At 46.5% G+C, this 12,565-nt stretch overlaps 1 protein-coding gene across 11 annotated transcripts in view; it reads right to left on the bottom strand.

Moving 5' to 3' along the window:
* TRIM37 (tripartite motif containing 37) overlaps positions 1–7,109 on the bottom strand; it is a 171,955-nt gene extending 164,846 nt beyond the window's left edge. For 5 of the 11 annotated variants that reach the window (XM_070060979.1, XM_070060977.1, XM_070060978.1 and 2 more), the window contains exons 1-2: positions 6,644–7,109; positions 4,646–4,747 (exon numbers count right to left, since the gene is read on the bottom strand). In XM_070060979.1, the coding sequence (XP_069917080.1) occupies positions 4,646–4,747; positions 6,644–6,664 (123 nt within the window). In that variant the 5' untranslated portion in view covers positions 6,665–7,109. The remainder of the gene's footprint in view (positions 1–4,645; positions 4,748–6,643) is intronic. The other 6 variants (XM_051824777.2, XM_070060982.1, XM_070060980.1 and 3 more) reach the window with 2 other exon arrangements.
* Positions 7,110–12,565: the final 5,456 nt, after the last annotated feature.

The raw sequence follows: 12,565 nt of genomic DNA on the forward strand, positions 1-12,565 counted from the left end.
GCTCCACTTCAGACCCAGCTCTCTGTATGGCCTGGGAAATCAGCAGAAGATGGCTCAAGTGCTTGGGCCCTGCACCCACGTGGGAGACTCAGAAGAAACTCCTGGCTTTGCATCGGCGCAGCTCTGGCCACTGCGACCATCTTGCGAGTGAACCAGAGGATGGAAGACCTCTCTCTCTCTCTGCAACTCTGCCTTTCAAATAAATAATCTTTAAAAAAAAGAAAGAAAACAGAGTTAGAGAGGGAGAGGTGGAGGCAGAGAGATCTTCCATCCACTGGTTCATTCCCCAAACAGCCACAATGGCCGGAGCTGAGCAGATCAAAAGCCAGGAGCTAGGAGCTTCTTCTGGGTCTCCCAAGTGGGTACAGAGGCCCAAGGACTTGGGCCATTCTTCACTGTTTTCCCAGGCACAATAGCAGGGAGCTGGATTGGAAGTGGAGCAGCCAGGACTAGAACCGGTGCCCACAGGGCATACCAACGCTGCAGGCAGCGGCTTTACCCACTATGCCACAGCATTCCCATCAGGTTTTTATCCCCACATTTACACTGAAACTATTCACCAAAGACTTGCACATTATCAATCAGCTCCTCTTTGAAATGTTTTCCACTCTGAGACATCTCATTTTACTGTATTTCTACTGCCTTCAGCTATGGTTCCCTTCTTGGTATCCCTTGCTGAATCATCTACTTCCACCTACCTTGTAAATGTTGATTGTACCAGAATTCTTCCCATGAGGTAATCTGGGTAGTCTTATCTAATCTCTTGGTTTTACATATCATAAATATGCTAATATAGTAACATCCATTTGTCTAAGCACTCCTACCCCAACTCCAAATGCATATTCCCAGCTACCAAAAACTCCAGGCTACATGTGGAATATGTCAAATTTGATATGTTTAAAAACAAAACATTTACATCTCTAGCTACCCAAACTTGCTCTTCAAGTTTTTTCTATTTCAGAAGGGATAATCATTCATTCATATACATGTTGCTCAAAAAAAACTTTCTTCACATCCCATATGGACGCAAATCCTGTGGACTCTACCTTCAAACCATTTCCAGAATTCCCCCATTTCTTACCAGCTCTACTGTTACCATTCCAGTATAAAGTACCATTCTTCTTTCACTGTAAAGCATATCTTAACTGATCTCGCACAGCATCTCATAAGCTAAAGTTTTCTTTTCACATAGTAGTCACTGATCCAGAGAAAGGAAGAGAGCAAGAAGAGATCTTCTATCCATTATCCACTCCCTAAATGGCCGCAACAATCGGTCAAAGCCAGGAGCCAGGAGCTTCCTCCAGGTCTCCCACGTGGGTGCAGGGGCCCAAGGACTTGAGCCATCTTCTGCTGCTTTCTGCGTTGTATCAGCAGGCAGCTGGATCAGAAATGGAAGAGCCTGGACTCAAACCAGCACCCACATAGGATGCCAACACTGCAGGTGGCAGCTTAACCTTCTATACCACAGCGCCAACCCCAGTGATAAATCTTTAAAACATGAATTATGTCATATCACTAAAGAGCTTTCAATGACTACCATCACACTCAAGATAAAGTGCAAGATCAGGGCCAGTGCCATGGCATAGTACATTAATCCTCTGCCTGTGGCGCCAGCATCCCACGTGGGCACCAGTTCTAGTACCGGCTGCGCCACTTCCAGTACAGCTCTCTGCTATGGCCTGGGAAAGCAGTGGAAGATGGCCCAAGTCCTTGGGTCCCTGCACTTTCGTGGGAGACCAGTAAGAAGCGCCTGGCACCTGGCTTCAAATTGGTGCAGCTCCAGCTGTTGCAGGCATTTGGGGAGTGAACCAATGGAAGGAAGACCTTTCTGTCTCTCCCTCTCACTATCTGTAACTCTACCTCTCAAATAAAATAAATAAAATCTTTAAAAAAAAAAGTAGAAGATCTTTATCGAGATCCTTGGTTATGTCTTCAATTCATCTCTTTTCCCGACCCCCACCATTCACTTTGCTGGAGTCACACTGATTTTCGTGCTATTTCTCAACATACCAGGCATACTTCTGAGTCTTTGCCCCTTCTGATCTGTTTGCCTAGAATTTTCTTCCCCCAGATATTCATATTCCTTACTTCCACATTAAACTCAGATCTCGCCTGGCGCAGCAGCTCAATAGGCTAATCCTCCGCCTGCGGCGCCAGCACACCGGGTTCTAGTCCCGGTCAGGGCACCAGATTCTGTCCCGGTTGCCCCTCGTCCAGGCTAGCTCTCTGCTGTGGCCCAGAAGTGCAGTGGAGGATGGACCAAGTGCTTGGGCCCTGCACCCCATGGGAGACAAGGAGAAGCACCTGGCTCCTGCCTTCGGATCAGCGCGATGCGCCAGCTGCAGCATGCCAGCCGCGGCGGCCATTGGAGGGTAAACCAACGGCAAAAGGAAGACCTTTCTTTCTGTCTCTCTCTCTCACTGTCCACTCTGCCTGTCAAAAAAAAAAAAAAAAAATCATATCTCTGCTCAAGAGTTTCTCCTCAGAGATCTTCCAGACTACCCTATCCAAAGTAGCTACTAACCTGCCCATTCCCTCCTCAAAGCCCCTACTCTATAGCCTATTCAGTTTTATTTTTCTTCATTACACTTACTGGTGTCTAACATTTGTTGTTAGCTACATCTCAACAGTTAAGTCAAATCTTTGAGAAGTCAATACTGGACACCAAATAGACAAGCAGCTGATAATTCTTGAATGAAAAGCAAATGAATGATGCCTTCAGAAACCAAGACAGGTCTAGAAAGGTTAGAAACAAATCTGAACATTCTCAACACGTTAATATTCTTTCACTGTAGTGAAGCAGATCGTGCCATCTGAATTCTGTAGCTGAGGAAACAAAGCTCAAACAGTTGGGGCCCTGCCACCCCTATGGGAAACCTGGACTGGATTCCTAGTTTCCAGCTCTGGCTTGGTCCAACTGTAGCCACTGTGAATATTAAGGGAATTAACCTGAAGATGGACTTTCTGTTTGTATCTGTCTCCCTCTCAAAAAAACAAATTATTGATAATAAGTTTGCTAAACTATTAAGAAACAGAACCTCACCCTTCCCCCCCAAAAAAAGAGTCAGATTAAGAAAATAATATGAATAAGGGGCGGAGTTGTGGTGCAGTGAGTTAACACCCTGGCCTGAAGCACCGGCATCCCATAAAGGCGCTGGTTCTAGTCCTGGCTGCTCCACTTCTGATCCAGCTCTCTGCTATGGCCTGGGAAAGCACTGGAAGATGGCCCAAGTCATTAGGTCTCTGCACCCATGTGGGAGACCCGGAAGAAGCTTCTGGCTTTGGATCGGCCAAACTCCACCTGTTGCAGCCATTTGAGGAGTGAACCATTGGATGGAAGCTCTTTCTCTCTCTCTGCAATTCTGCTGTTCAAATAAATAAATAAATCTTTTTTTAAAAAATTATATAATTTTTGGGGCCAGCGCTGTGGCGTAGTGAGTGAAGACACCGCCTGCAATGCCGGCATCCCATATGGGCGCTGGTTCGAGTCTCAGTTGATCCACTTCCGATCTAGCTCTCTGCTGTGGCCTGGGAAAGCAGTGGAGAATGGCCCAAGTCCTTGGGCCCCTGTAACCACATGGGATACCCAGAGGAAGCTCCAGGCTCCTGGCTTCAGATTGGTGCAGCTCTGGTTGTTGTGTCCAGTTGGGGAGTGAACCAGCAGATGGAAGACTTCTCTCTCTGTCTCTCCTTCTCTCTCTGTGTAACTCTTTCAAATAAATAAATAAATAAATCTTTTAAAAAATTATATGATTTCATACTTTTGCCTTTGAAACCATTATCTGCTTTTTTTCCTCCATCTTACCCAGTAAATATATATGTATGTGTATGTATACATATATGTGTGTATACATATATGTGTGTGTATACATACACACACTCTCCTTCTGAACCTTTCAGCACTTTCTTCAATATAAAATTGAAATCCATTTCCTCCATGAGGTTCAACCCCTTCAAGGCAGGCAATCCTAAGTCTCCCTCAGCTACAAGCACAACCCAAGCATGCACTTTATAATTATTTGTTAAATGTATAGTTTATTTGATCATGTAAATATACTTAAATCACAGTAGCTTTGTTTCCAGAGGCATCTAGCTATTGTCAAAACCTTCATAGCAGTTGTCACTTCATGTTTATTTACCTTCACAGTACTAAGAAATACTGACTGACAATCTACTGAGGAACATTCATTTAATAGATATTTAAAATAAGGGCAAAAAACATAAAATAAGAGAAGGCCCGGCATTGTAGCATAGCGGGTATAGCTGCTGTCTGCAGTGCCAGAATCCTGTACGGGCATGGGATCAAGTCTTGGTTGCTCCACTTCCAACCCAGCTCCCTGCTAATGTGTCTGCGAAAGCAGTGGAAGACGGCCCAAGTAACTGGGCCCCTGCACCCATGTTGGAGATGCAGATGAAGCTCCTGGCTCCTGGATTCAACCTGGCCCAGCCCCAGTCATTGCGGCCACCTGGGGAGTTGAACCAGCGGACGGAAGATCTTTGTTTCTCCCTCTCTCTCTGTACCTCAGCCTTTCAAATAAATCATCTTTATTAAAAAAAAAAAAAAAAAGACAATACAAATGGTTAATCCTTATAATACATCCCATATATACATTAAACACATCTTAAAAAAAAAAATACAACTTACCCTAATGCAGCTGAAGCAACAAAGCTTAGAGCAATGAGGACACAGGCGTGCATCCCGCAATTTCTCCATACAAATGAAACATCGGAAAACCTCAGCAATGCTCTGAAAATAAAAGACATAAATTCTATCAGATTAGGCTACTAAATCAAGAATAAAAAGCAAGCTAAAAATTTGTTCAGGAAGCAGGCATTTGGCCTAACAGTGAGGGTACCAGGTAGGACATGTGTGTCCCATATCAGTGTACCTGGGTTCATTTCCAACTCTGAGTTCTGATTCTAGCTTCCTGCTGGTGTGGACCCTGGGAGACAGTGCAGATGGCTCCCATGGTTGGGTTCCTGTGTTGGGAGGCCTTCACTGGGTTCCTGGCTTCAGCCAAAATTCTTTCTCTTTGCCTCCCAAATAAATAACAATAATTAACTTGACATTTACATTTATTTTGGGCTGATCAGATCTCATTTCTAACTATATTCTCTACCATGACTAACAGTAAAAGTCCTGGGTACCTCAGAACAGCTCCTAGAAAATGTACTTTTTTTTTCCTAAGCTTCATGATGATTTTACTCTAAGAAAAAGATATGAAATGCAAACATAGAATAATGCACAAATATTTTCACTGAAGCATTAATTATAATGGCAAGAATCCACTTAGAGCCCAAATAAGAAGTTAAAAAAAATAAGTAATATATGGTAGTTAATTATGACGGTCATTAGAAATATTTTTTGATTTAATGATAGGATGTATAACAGTAAGAGAAAAAATATGCAATATGAGTTAAAAAAATGCAATATGAAATGTTTACTTTTATGAACTTTCCCCAAACAGGGTAAACTGCTTTTACAATTCAGAGGGAAAAGGTTTTTAAACCAATACTTAAATTAATGGCACTGTACTCTGACCCAGAGAGAAACTAATTCAGAATTCAGAAATCTGAACTTCTGCCCCGATGCTGCAACCAACTAGATTACTTATTTGAGTCTGAGATTCTGCCCTATTGAAAATTTTGGTGGCAATTCCATGACCCCACAACAACAACAAAAAGATCACTTAAATAGAAGAAACAGCATTGTTTGCAAGCCTCAACTGAGTCAATTTAAGAAGTAACTGACAAGTTATAACAAGAAATCATATAATTAAATGTATGGCTACTGTATAGATTTTTACATTAACATTTAGTTTTATTCCATTCCAGGAGAATTAAAACCTCCCTTTCTCTCCCCCCCCCCCATTTTTGTTTGTGTTTTTTAAACAAAGCTAAGTTTACAAAAACCTTAACAATACTTTCAGCTGAGGAATTGAGGAGAAACCTATTCACTAGTCTCATCATGACTCTGCAGGCTAGAAGGAACCTGTGAGATGCAGGGTGAACACTGAGACCATTAGGTGAACGAATTTCAAGTGCAGTGCTCATTAAAATAGGTAACCTTTATTAAGGACGGATTTAGGATTTCAGCATTTGAAGATTCAACATATGACGATTACAAAATTATGCCCAATAAACAAATCTTTTCTTTCGTCCCTAGCCTTTAGATAAACATCCCAACCACGTGAAATCACAACTTACAAGAATCCTCTATAAAGAGAATAACTGTTCTGGAAACTAGTCAAACGAGAGAGAACAGCTATACCCTCATGCAAGCCTGCCAAGCACGCCGCTGAGGGAATGCTGACCATTAGGAGGGATATTTGGATCTCAGGAACTCGCGCGTGGTGCTGAGAGGCAGGTGCGGCACGCCCAGCTGGGGAAACGGCAGTCTAGCTCTGCACAGGCTGTACTTTGCAAATACCCAGCGGACGCGAGCACAAAGTGCCAAGACATCCTTGAAAATGAAAGGGCACGCAGCACCTGACTGCGGAACGGGCTGAGTCCGTGCACCCGAGGGATGCAGGCTGAGCACCGCGTCCTTCGAGCCGCCGCAGCCTTCACCACAGCGGCAGGAGGGCTCATCTGGCGGCGGGAGAAGAGATCAACCACCAACCACCCTCCTCAACCTCCTCACCTCCACGCTCTGTTCATCCATCGCCTCCGGCTCTCGACCGGGCCCGCGGAGACCCGCGGAGTCCGTGGTCTGACCTGCTAGGCGCCGGCCGGAGGTCGCCAGGTCAAATCGCCGAGACAAGCCCGGAGTCCACGTCAGAGTACTCCGACAACTGCCCCACCTGCGCGCCCCATCGCTTCAGGGTCGGTGCCGGCTACCCCCCTTTCGCCATTTTGATCCGCAAGCCCGACGTGGGGCGCAGAGGGAGGGCAAGCTGTGGCCGCAGCTCCTTCCTCCCGGCTCAGCTGCCCGCCAGCGATCGCGAGGAGCCTCGGTCCACGTGACGCGAGCGTGCGCGTGTGAAACAGTCGCTGGAGGCCGGCGGCGCAGGTCTGAGGCGAAGAAGCCGCTTCAGAGAATTCTCAAACACCAACGGTAACCAGGGCGGCCGGGGGCGCGGCGGCTAGAGAAAGCGCGATGCGCATGCGCGCGGAGCGCTGCGGGAGAGGAGGAGAGAGGCGAGGCGGGCGCTTAGTTCCCGCGGTGCGGGAGCGCCCACGAGACTTGGCGGCCCGCTGCGGCAGTTGAGTCCCTCGCGGGCACTCGGAGCGTGGCCCCTAGCCACGCCACGCCCCGCTCCACGGGAGGGCGGCGCCCTAACAGGGCTTAAATTTTGCCCGCCAAAGGTTGGAGCCACCTGGCGCGCTTGTGGAACACGCAGGCTTAGCAGCCATGCCCCTAGGTGTTCGGACTCCAGAGATCTAGGCTGGGGCCCGTGAAATCGCGTTTTCTACAGCCGTGCGCGGTCGTTGGCAGCGGGGGGTCTTGTGCGGAGGCTGTGTGGTTGTGGTTCTTTCTTTGGGAGAAGCCCAGATTCCGAGGGCTTTCGGACTTCCGCTCCTCCCACCGAAGCCCGTTTGTTGGACCTAGGGAAAATGTTTCTCCGTTCCGTAGTGGGCTGTCGGGACCACACAGCAGATATCAGACCCCCACGACTTACCCTCGGCCTCTTGCTTCTTGCCGCTTGAGCAGTGCGGTCGCCGTGGCACTATCAAAATGGAATCAGCTGTATTCAGCTTCCCTATAATTGGGGCCAGCTTGTTAGAATTTCCTGCCAGATGAGTAACGATGGCAAGAATTAAAGATGGGAGAGACAAAGGGTGTATATCAAAATCTTGGTTATAATTTAATATTTACAATGTGTTGCAAACTATTATACTTAACCCAACCTAGAATATATAGAAAATTAATAAAGTGGAAATTGTTGAATACCAGGCATTTGGAACGGGAAGTTTTTTAAACTGAACCATATTCAAGATACAATTTGGAAGCTGAATCTGGGACTGAAAATTCTTTAAAAACTATCCAGGGCAGGCATTGTGGCACAGCAGGTTAAGTTCAGCTTGGAATGCCCAAATCCCATGTAGGAGTGCCATGGTCTTTGGATGCAGCTTCCTGCAGGTGTGCACCCTGGAATGGCTAAAATAGTGGGGTCCCTGCCACCTACGTGTAGGAGAGGAGAGTAGGATGGAGTTCCAGTCTCCTGACTTCAGCCCGGCCCAGTCTTGACTGTTGCATTCAGGGAGTGAACCAGCAGATGGAAGCGCATTTCAAATAAACAAAATTTGGGGGGAGGGAGATTACTTATGGAATTGAAATTACATGGAGGTGTCAGTTGTACAACTCTTTGTATTAAAATGCCCTCAGTTATACACTTCAAAATGGTTGGTATGTTACATGAATTTTATCTCAAAGTTATTTATGGGGGTCGGGGCTGTGCCATAGTGGGTAAAAGCCACAGCCTGCAGTGCCAGCATCCTATATGGGTGCCGGTTCAAGTCCCGGCTGCTCCATTTCCTATCCAGCTCTCTGCTATGACCTGGGAAAGTAGTAGAAGATGGCCCAAGTGCTTGGGCCTGTCCACCCCTTGGGAGACCCAGAGGAGGCTCCCGGCTTTGGATTGGCACAGCTCCAGCTGTTGTGGCCATATAGGAAGTGGACCAGTGGATAGAAGACCTCTCTCTCTCCAGCAGGGGAAGCAGGACAAACAAGACTCATAGAATGGCAAACGCCTCAAACAGCACTCTGGCCTCAGAATCAACCCTTGGGGCACTCGGATCTGGCTAAAAGGCCCATGAGAGTCTCACAGGCATGGAAAGCCATGACATGGTGGCAAAAACAACCTAAATGAAAGATCCTGGTGAACAAGACCCCAGCAGAAGGAACAGGCCATCAAGGAGGGAGGCGCCTTTCTCTGAAGGGAGGAAGGAACCTCCACTGTGATATGGCCTTGACTAAACAAGTTCAGAGTTGGTGAACTCAAGGGGCTTCCATAGCCTAGATGGCTCATGCAAGAGCCTCAGGTGATTGCTGACATCATACATAAGAGTGCCAATTGTTAAATCAACAACGGGAGTCACTGGGTACATGCTCCCCCCCCCCTCAAAAAAAAAAAAAGAAAAAAGACCTCTCTCTCTTTGCTTCTGCCTCTCTGTAACTCTGCCTTTCAAATAAAGGAATCTTTAAAAAAAATTATGAGCCGGCGCCGTGGCTCAATAGGCTAATCCTCCACCTTGCGGCGCCAGCACACCGGGTTCTAGTCCCGGTCGGGGCGCCGGATTCTGTCCCGGTTGCCCCTCTTCCAGGCCAGCCCTCTGCTGTGGCCAGGGAGTGCAGTGGAGGATGGCCCAGGTGCTTGGGCCCTGCACCCCATGGGAGACCAGGAAAAGCACCTGGCTCCTGGCTCCTGCCATCGGATCAGCGCGGTGCGCCGGCCGCAGCGCGCCGGCCGCGGCGGCCATTGGAGGGTGAACCAACGGCAAAGGAAGACCTTTCTCTCTCTGTCTCTCTCTCTCACTGTCCACTCTGCCTATCAAAAATAAAAAAAATAAATAAATAAAAATAAAATAAAAAAATAAAAAAAATTATGGGTTGGGGTCAGTGCTGTGACACAGCAGGTTAAGTTTCAGTCTGCAGTGTCGGCATCCCTTATGAGCACTGGTTCAGTCCCTGCCGTTCCAGTTCCCATCCAGCTCCCTTCTAATGCGCCTGGGAAAGCAGCTGAAGATGGTCCAAGTCCTTGGGCCTCTGCTCCCAAGTGGGAGATAAGGATGAGGCTCCTGGCTCCTGACTTCGGCCTGGCCCTGCCCTGGTTGTTGCAGTCATGTGGGGAGTGAACCAGTCGATTAAAGATCTCTCTGTCTTTCTCTCTGTCTCTCTCTCTCACTATCCACTCTGCCTGTCAAAAGAAAAAAAAAAAAAAGATCTCTCTGTGTGTTTCTCCCTCTCTCTGTAATTCTGACTTTCAAATAAATAAATAAATCTTAAAAATTATTTCTGAGGGGGCTGGCGCTGTGCTATGCTTCTTTTTTTTTTTATTATTTTTTATTTTTTTTATTTTTTGACAGGCAGAGTGGACAGTGAGAGAGACAGAGAGAAAGGTCTTCCTTTGCCGTTGGTTCACCCTCCAATGGCCGCCGCGGCCAGCGTGCTGCGGCCGGCGCACCGCGCTGATCCGATGGCAGGAGCCAGGAGCCAGGTGCTTTTCCTGGTCTCCCCTGGGGTGCAGGGCCCAAGCACCTGGGCCATCCTCCGCTGCACTCCCTGGCCACAGCAGAGAGCTGGCCTGGAAGAGGGGCAACCGGGACAGAATCCGGCGCCCCGACCGGGACTAGAACCCGGTGTGCCGGCGCCGCTAGGCGGAGGATTAGCCTAGTGAGCCGCGGCGCCGGCCCTGTGCTATGCTTCTGATGCAGCTTCCTGCCACCATGCATGGGAAGGCAATGGAGGATGGCCCAAGTCACTGGACCCTTGCCACCCATGTGGGAGACCAGGATAGTTGCTGGCTCTGGGCTCTGGCGTGGTCCAGACCTGGCTGTTGCAGCCATCTGGGGAGTGAAGCAGTGGATGGAAGAGCACCCTTCTGTCTACTCTCCACTGATACCCCCTCCTTTTTCTAAAAAAAAAATTTAAAAAGAGAAATGTTAGCACACAAATGCTCAAAAAGAAATTTTTAAATTATATAAAAGTATAATTCTATAACCTAAAGAATATTTGATACATTTTTACTAATGTCTTCAATGCCTAGTTTTATTACATAGGAGTACATGTAAATATGTTATTGAAGTGTTATTAAACATAATACCAAATCTTGTGCTAAATATTTTATTGTTCTCCCAGCCATACTGATGCATATATTTGTGATTTGCTCAGTCACAGCTAGAATTTAAAACCTATATACAATATGTTTTCTGTTATATGTAGAAGTTTTTTTAAAAAAAGTCAATCAGAATTCAAAACAGGGATTATTAGAGGCTTAGAAGAGAAGGAGATTTCATAAGGAGCACAACACACAGATACAAGTAATAGATCCTAAGGTCAGGCACTGAGGCATAGTGGGTTAAGTCCCTGCTGATGTTCACAATTCACTTAGAAGCCTAGATTGAGTCTCAACTTCTCTACTTCCAATCCAGCTTCCTGCTAATGCACATCCTGGAAGGCAGCAAATAATGGCTTAAATACTTGGACCCCTGTCACCTATGTGGAAGTCCTAGATGGAGTTGTTGGCCCCAACTGTTGTAGGCATTTGGAGAGGGAACCAGTGGATAGAAACTTTACCTCTTTCTACCTTTCAGATAAACAAAAATAAAATTTCTTCAAGGTAAGATTCTAGTATTCCACAGCACAGTGCACTAACTATAGTTCACAAAAAGCTATTATAAACTGTAAAGAACTGGAATAAAAGAGTTGGTAGGCTCCAAACAAAAACTAATAATAAAAACTACTACAGTCGTTCCCCCTTATCCAGAGGAGATAAAGTACAAAACTCCCCAATGGACGTGAAACCACAAATACCAAATTCTACTTATTGTCTTTTGTTGGGATTTATTTATTTATTTGAATGAGTTATAGAGACAGAGAGGGAGAGGCAGATCTTTCAACTACTGGTTCACTCCCTGAAAAGCTGCAATGGCTGAGTCTGAGTAAGGCCAAAGTTAGGAGCCAGGAACTCCATCCAAGTCTCCCACATGGGAGGCAGGGGCCCAAAGACGTGAGTCATCTTCCTCTGCCTTCCCAGGCACACTAGCAAGGAGCTGAATCAGAAGTGGAGCAGCCAAGACAAACCAGCATAGGATGCTGGCATCACAAATGGTGGCTTAACCCACTGCATGGCAAGACAGGCCCCTTGTGCTTTAATTTGAGAAGCAAAGACAGAGCTCCTACCTGCTAATTTAGTCCTCAAATACCCACAATGGTTTGGACTGGGCCAGATAGAAACCCGGAGCTGGGAACTCAATCCAAATCTTCCATGTTAATGACAAGAACCCAAAAACCTGAGCCATCACTGCTGCCTCCCAGGCTCTGAATTAACAAGAGTCAGTAGCTAGAGCCAAGTGTCAAATCCAGGCACTCTAATATGATAAATAGACACCTTAACCACTAGGATAAATGCCTGTCTCACTATATAGATTTTTTTTTCTATATGCCATACAGCATTACAGCCCAGCTGTGATGCTTAATTTTAGGTGTCAACTTGACTGGATTAAGGAATACCTTGAGTGAAGGTGTCTCCAGAAGAGATCAGTATGTGAATGAGTGGACTGAGGGGAAGATTTTCTCTCAGTGTGGCACTATCCAATCAGCTGAGATCCTCCATTGAACAAACACATAAGGTGAATTGGTCTTTCTTCCCCAACAGCTGGGATAGACTGCTCTGCTGCTTTGGACATCGGGACTCTAAACTTTCCATTCTCTGGAATCCAGGATTTATACCAACAGCTTCTTAGGTTCTCAGGCTTTAGGCCTGGGCCTAAGAGTTACACCATTACTCTGGTTTCTCTTCAGATCATATAAATCTTTCGCCTTTTACTAAAGAGTTACACCATTGGATTCTCTGGTCCTGAAGGCTTCAGATTTGGACTGAGCTGTGCTGTGACATCCCAG

Source organism: Oryctolagus cuniculus, chromosome 17 (assembly GCF_964237555.1).
Source record: "Oryctolagus cuniculus chromosome 17, mOryCun1.1, whole genome shotgun sequence".
Lineage (NCBI taxonomy): Eukaryota > Metazoa > Chordata > Mammalia > Lagomorpha > Leporidae > Oryctolagus > Oryctolagus cuniculus.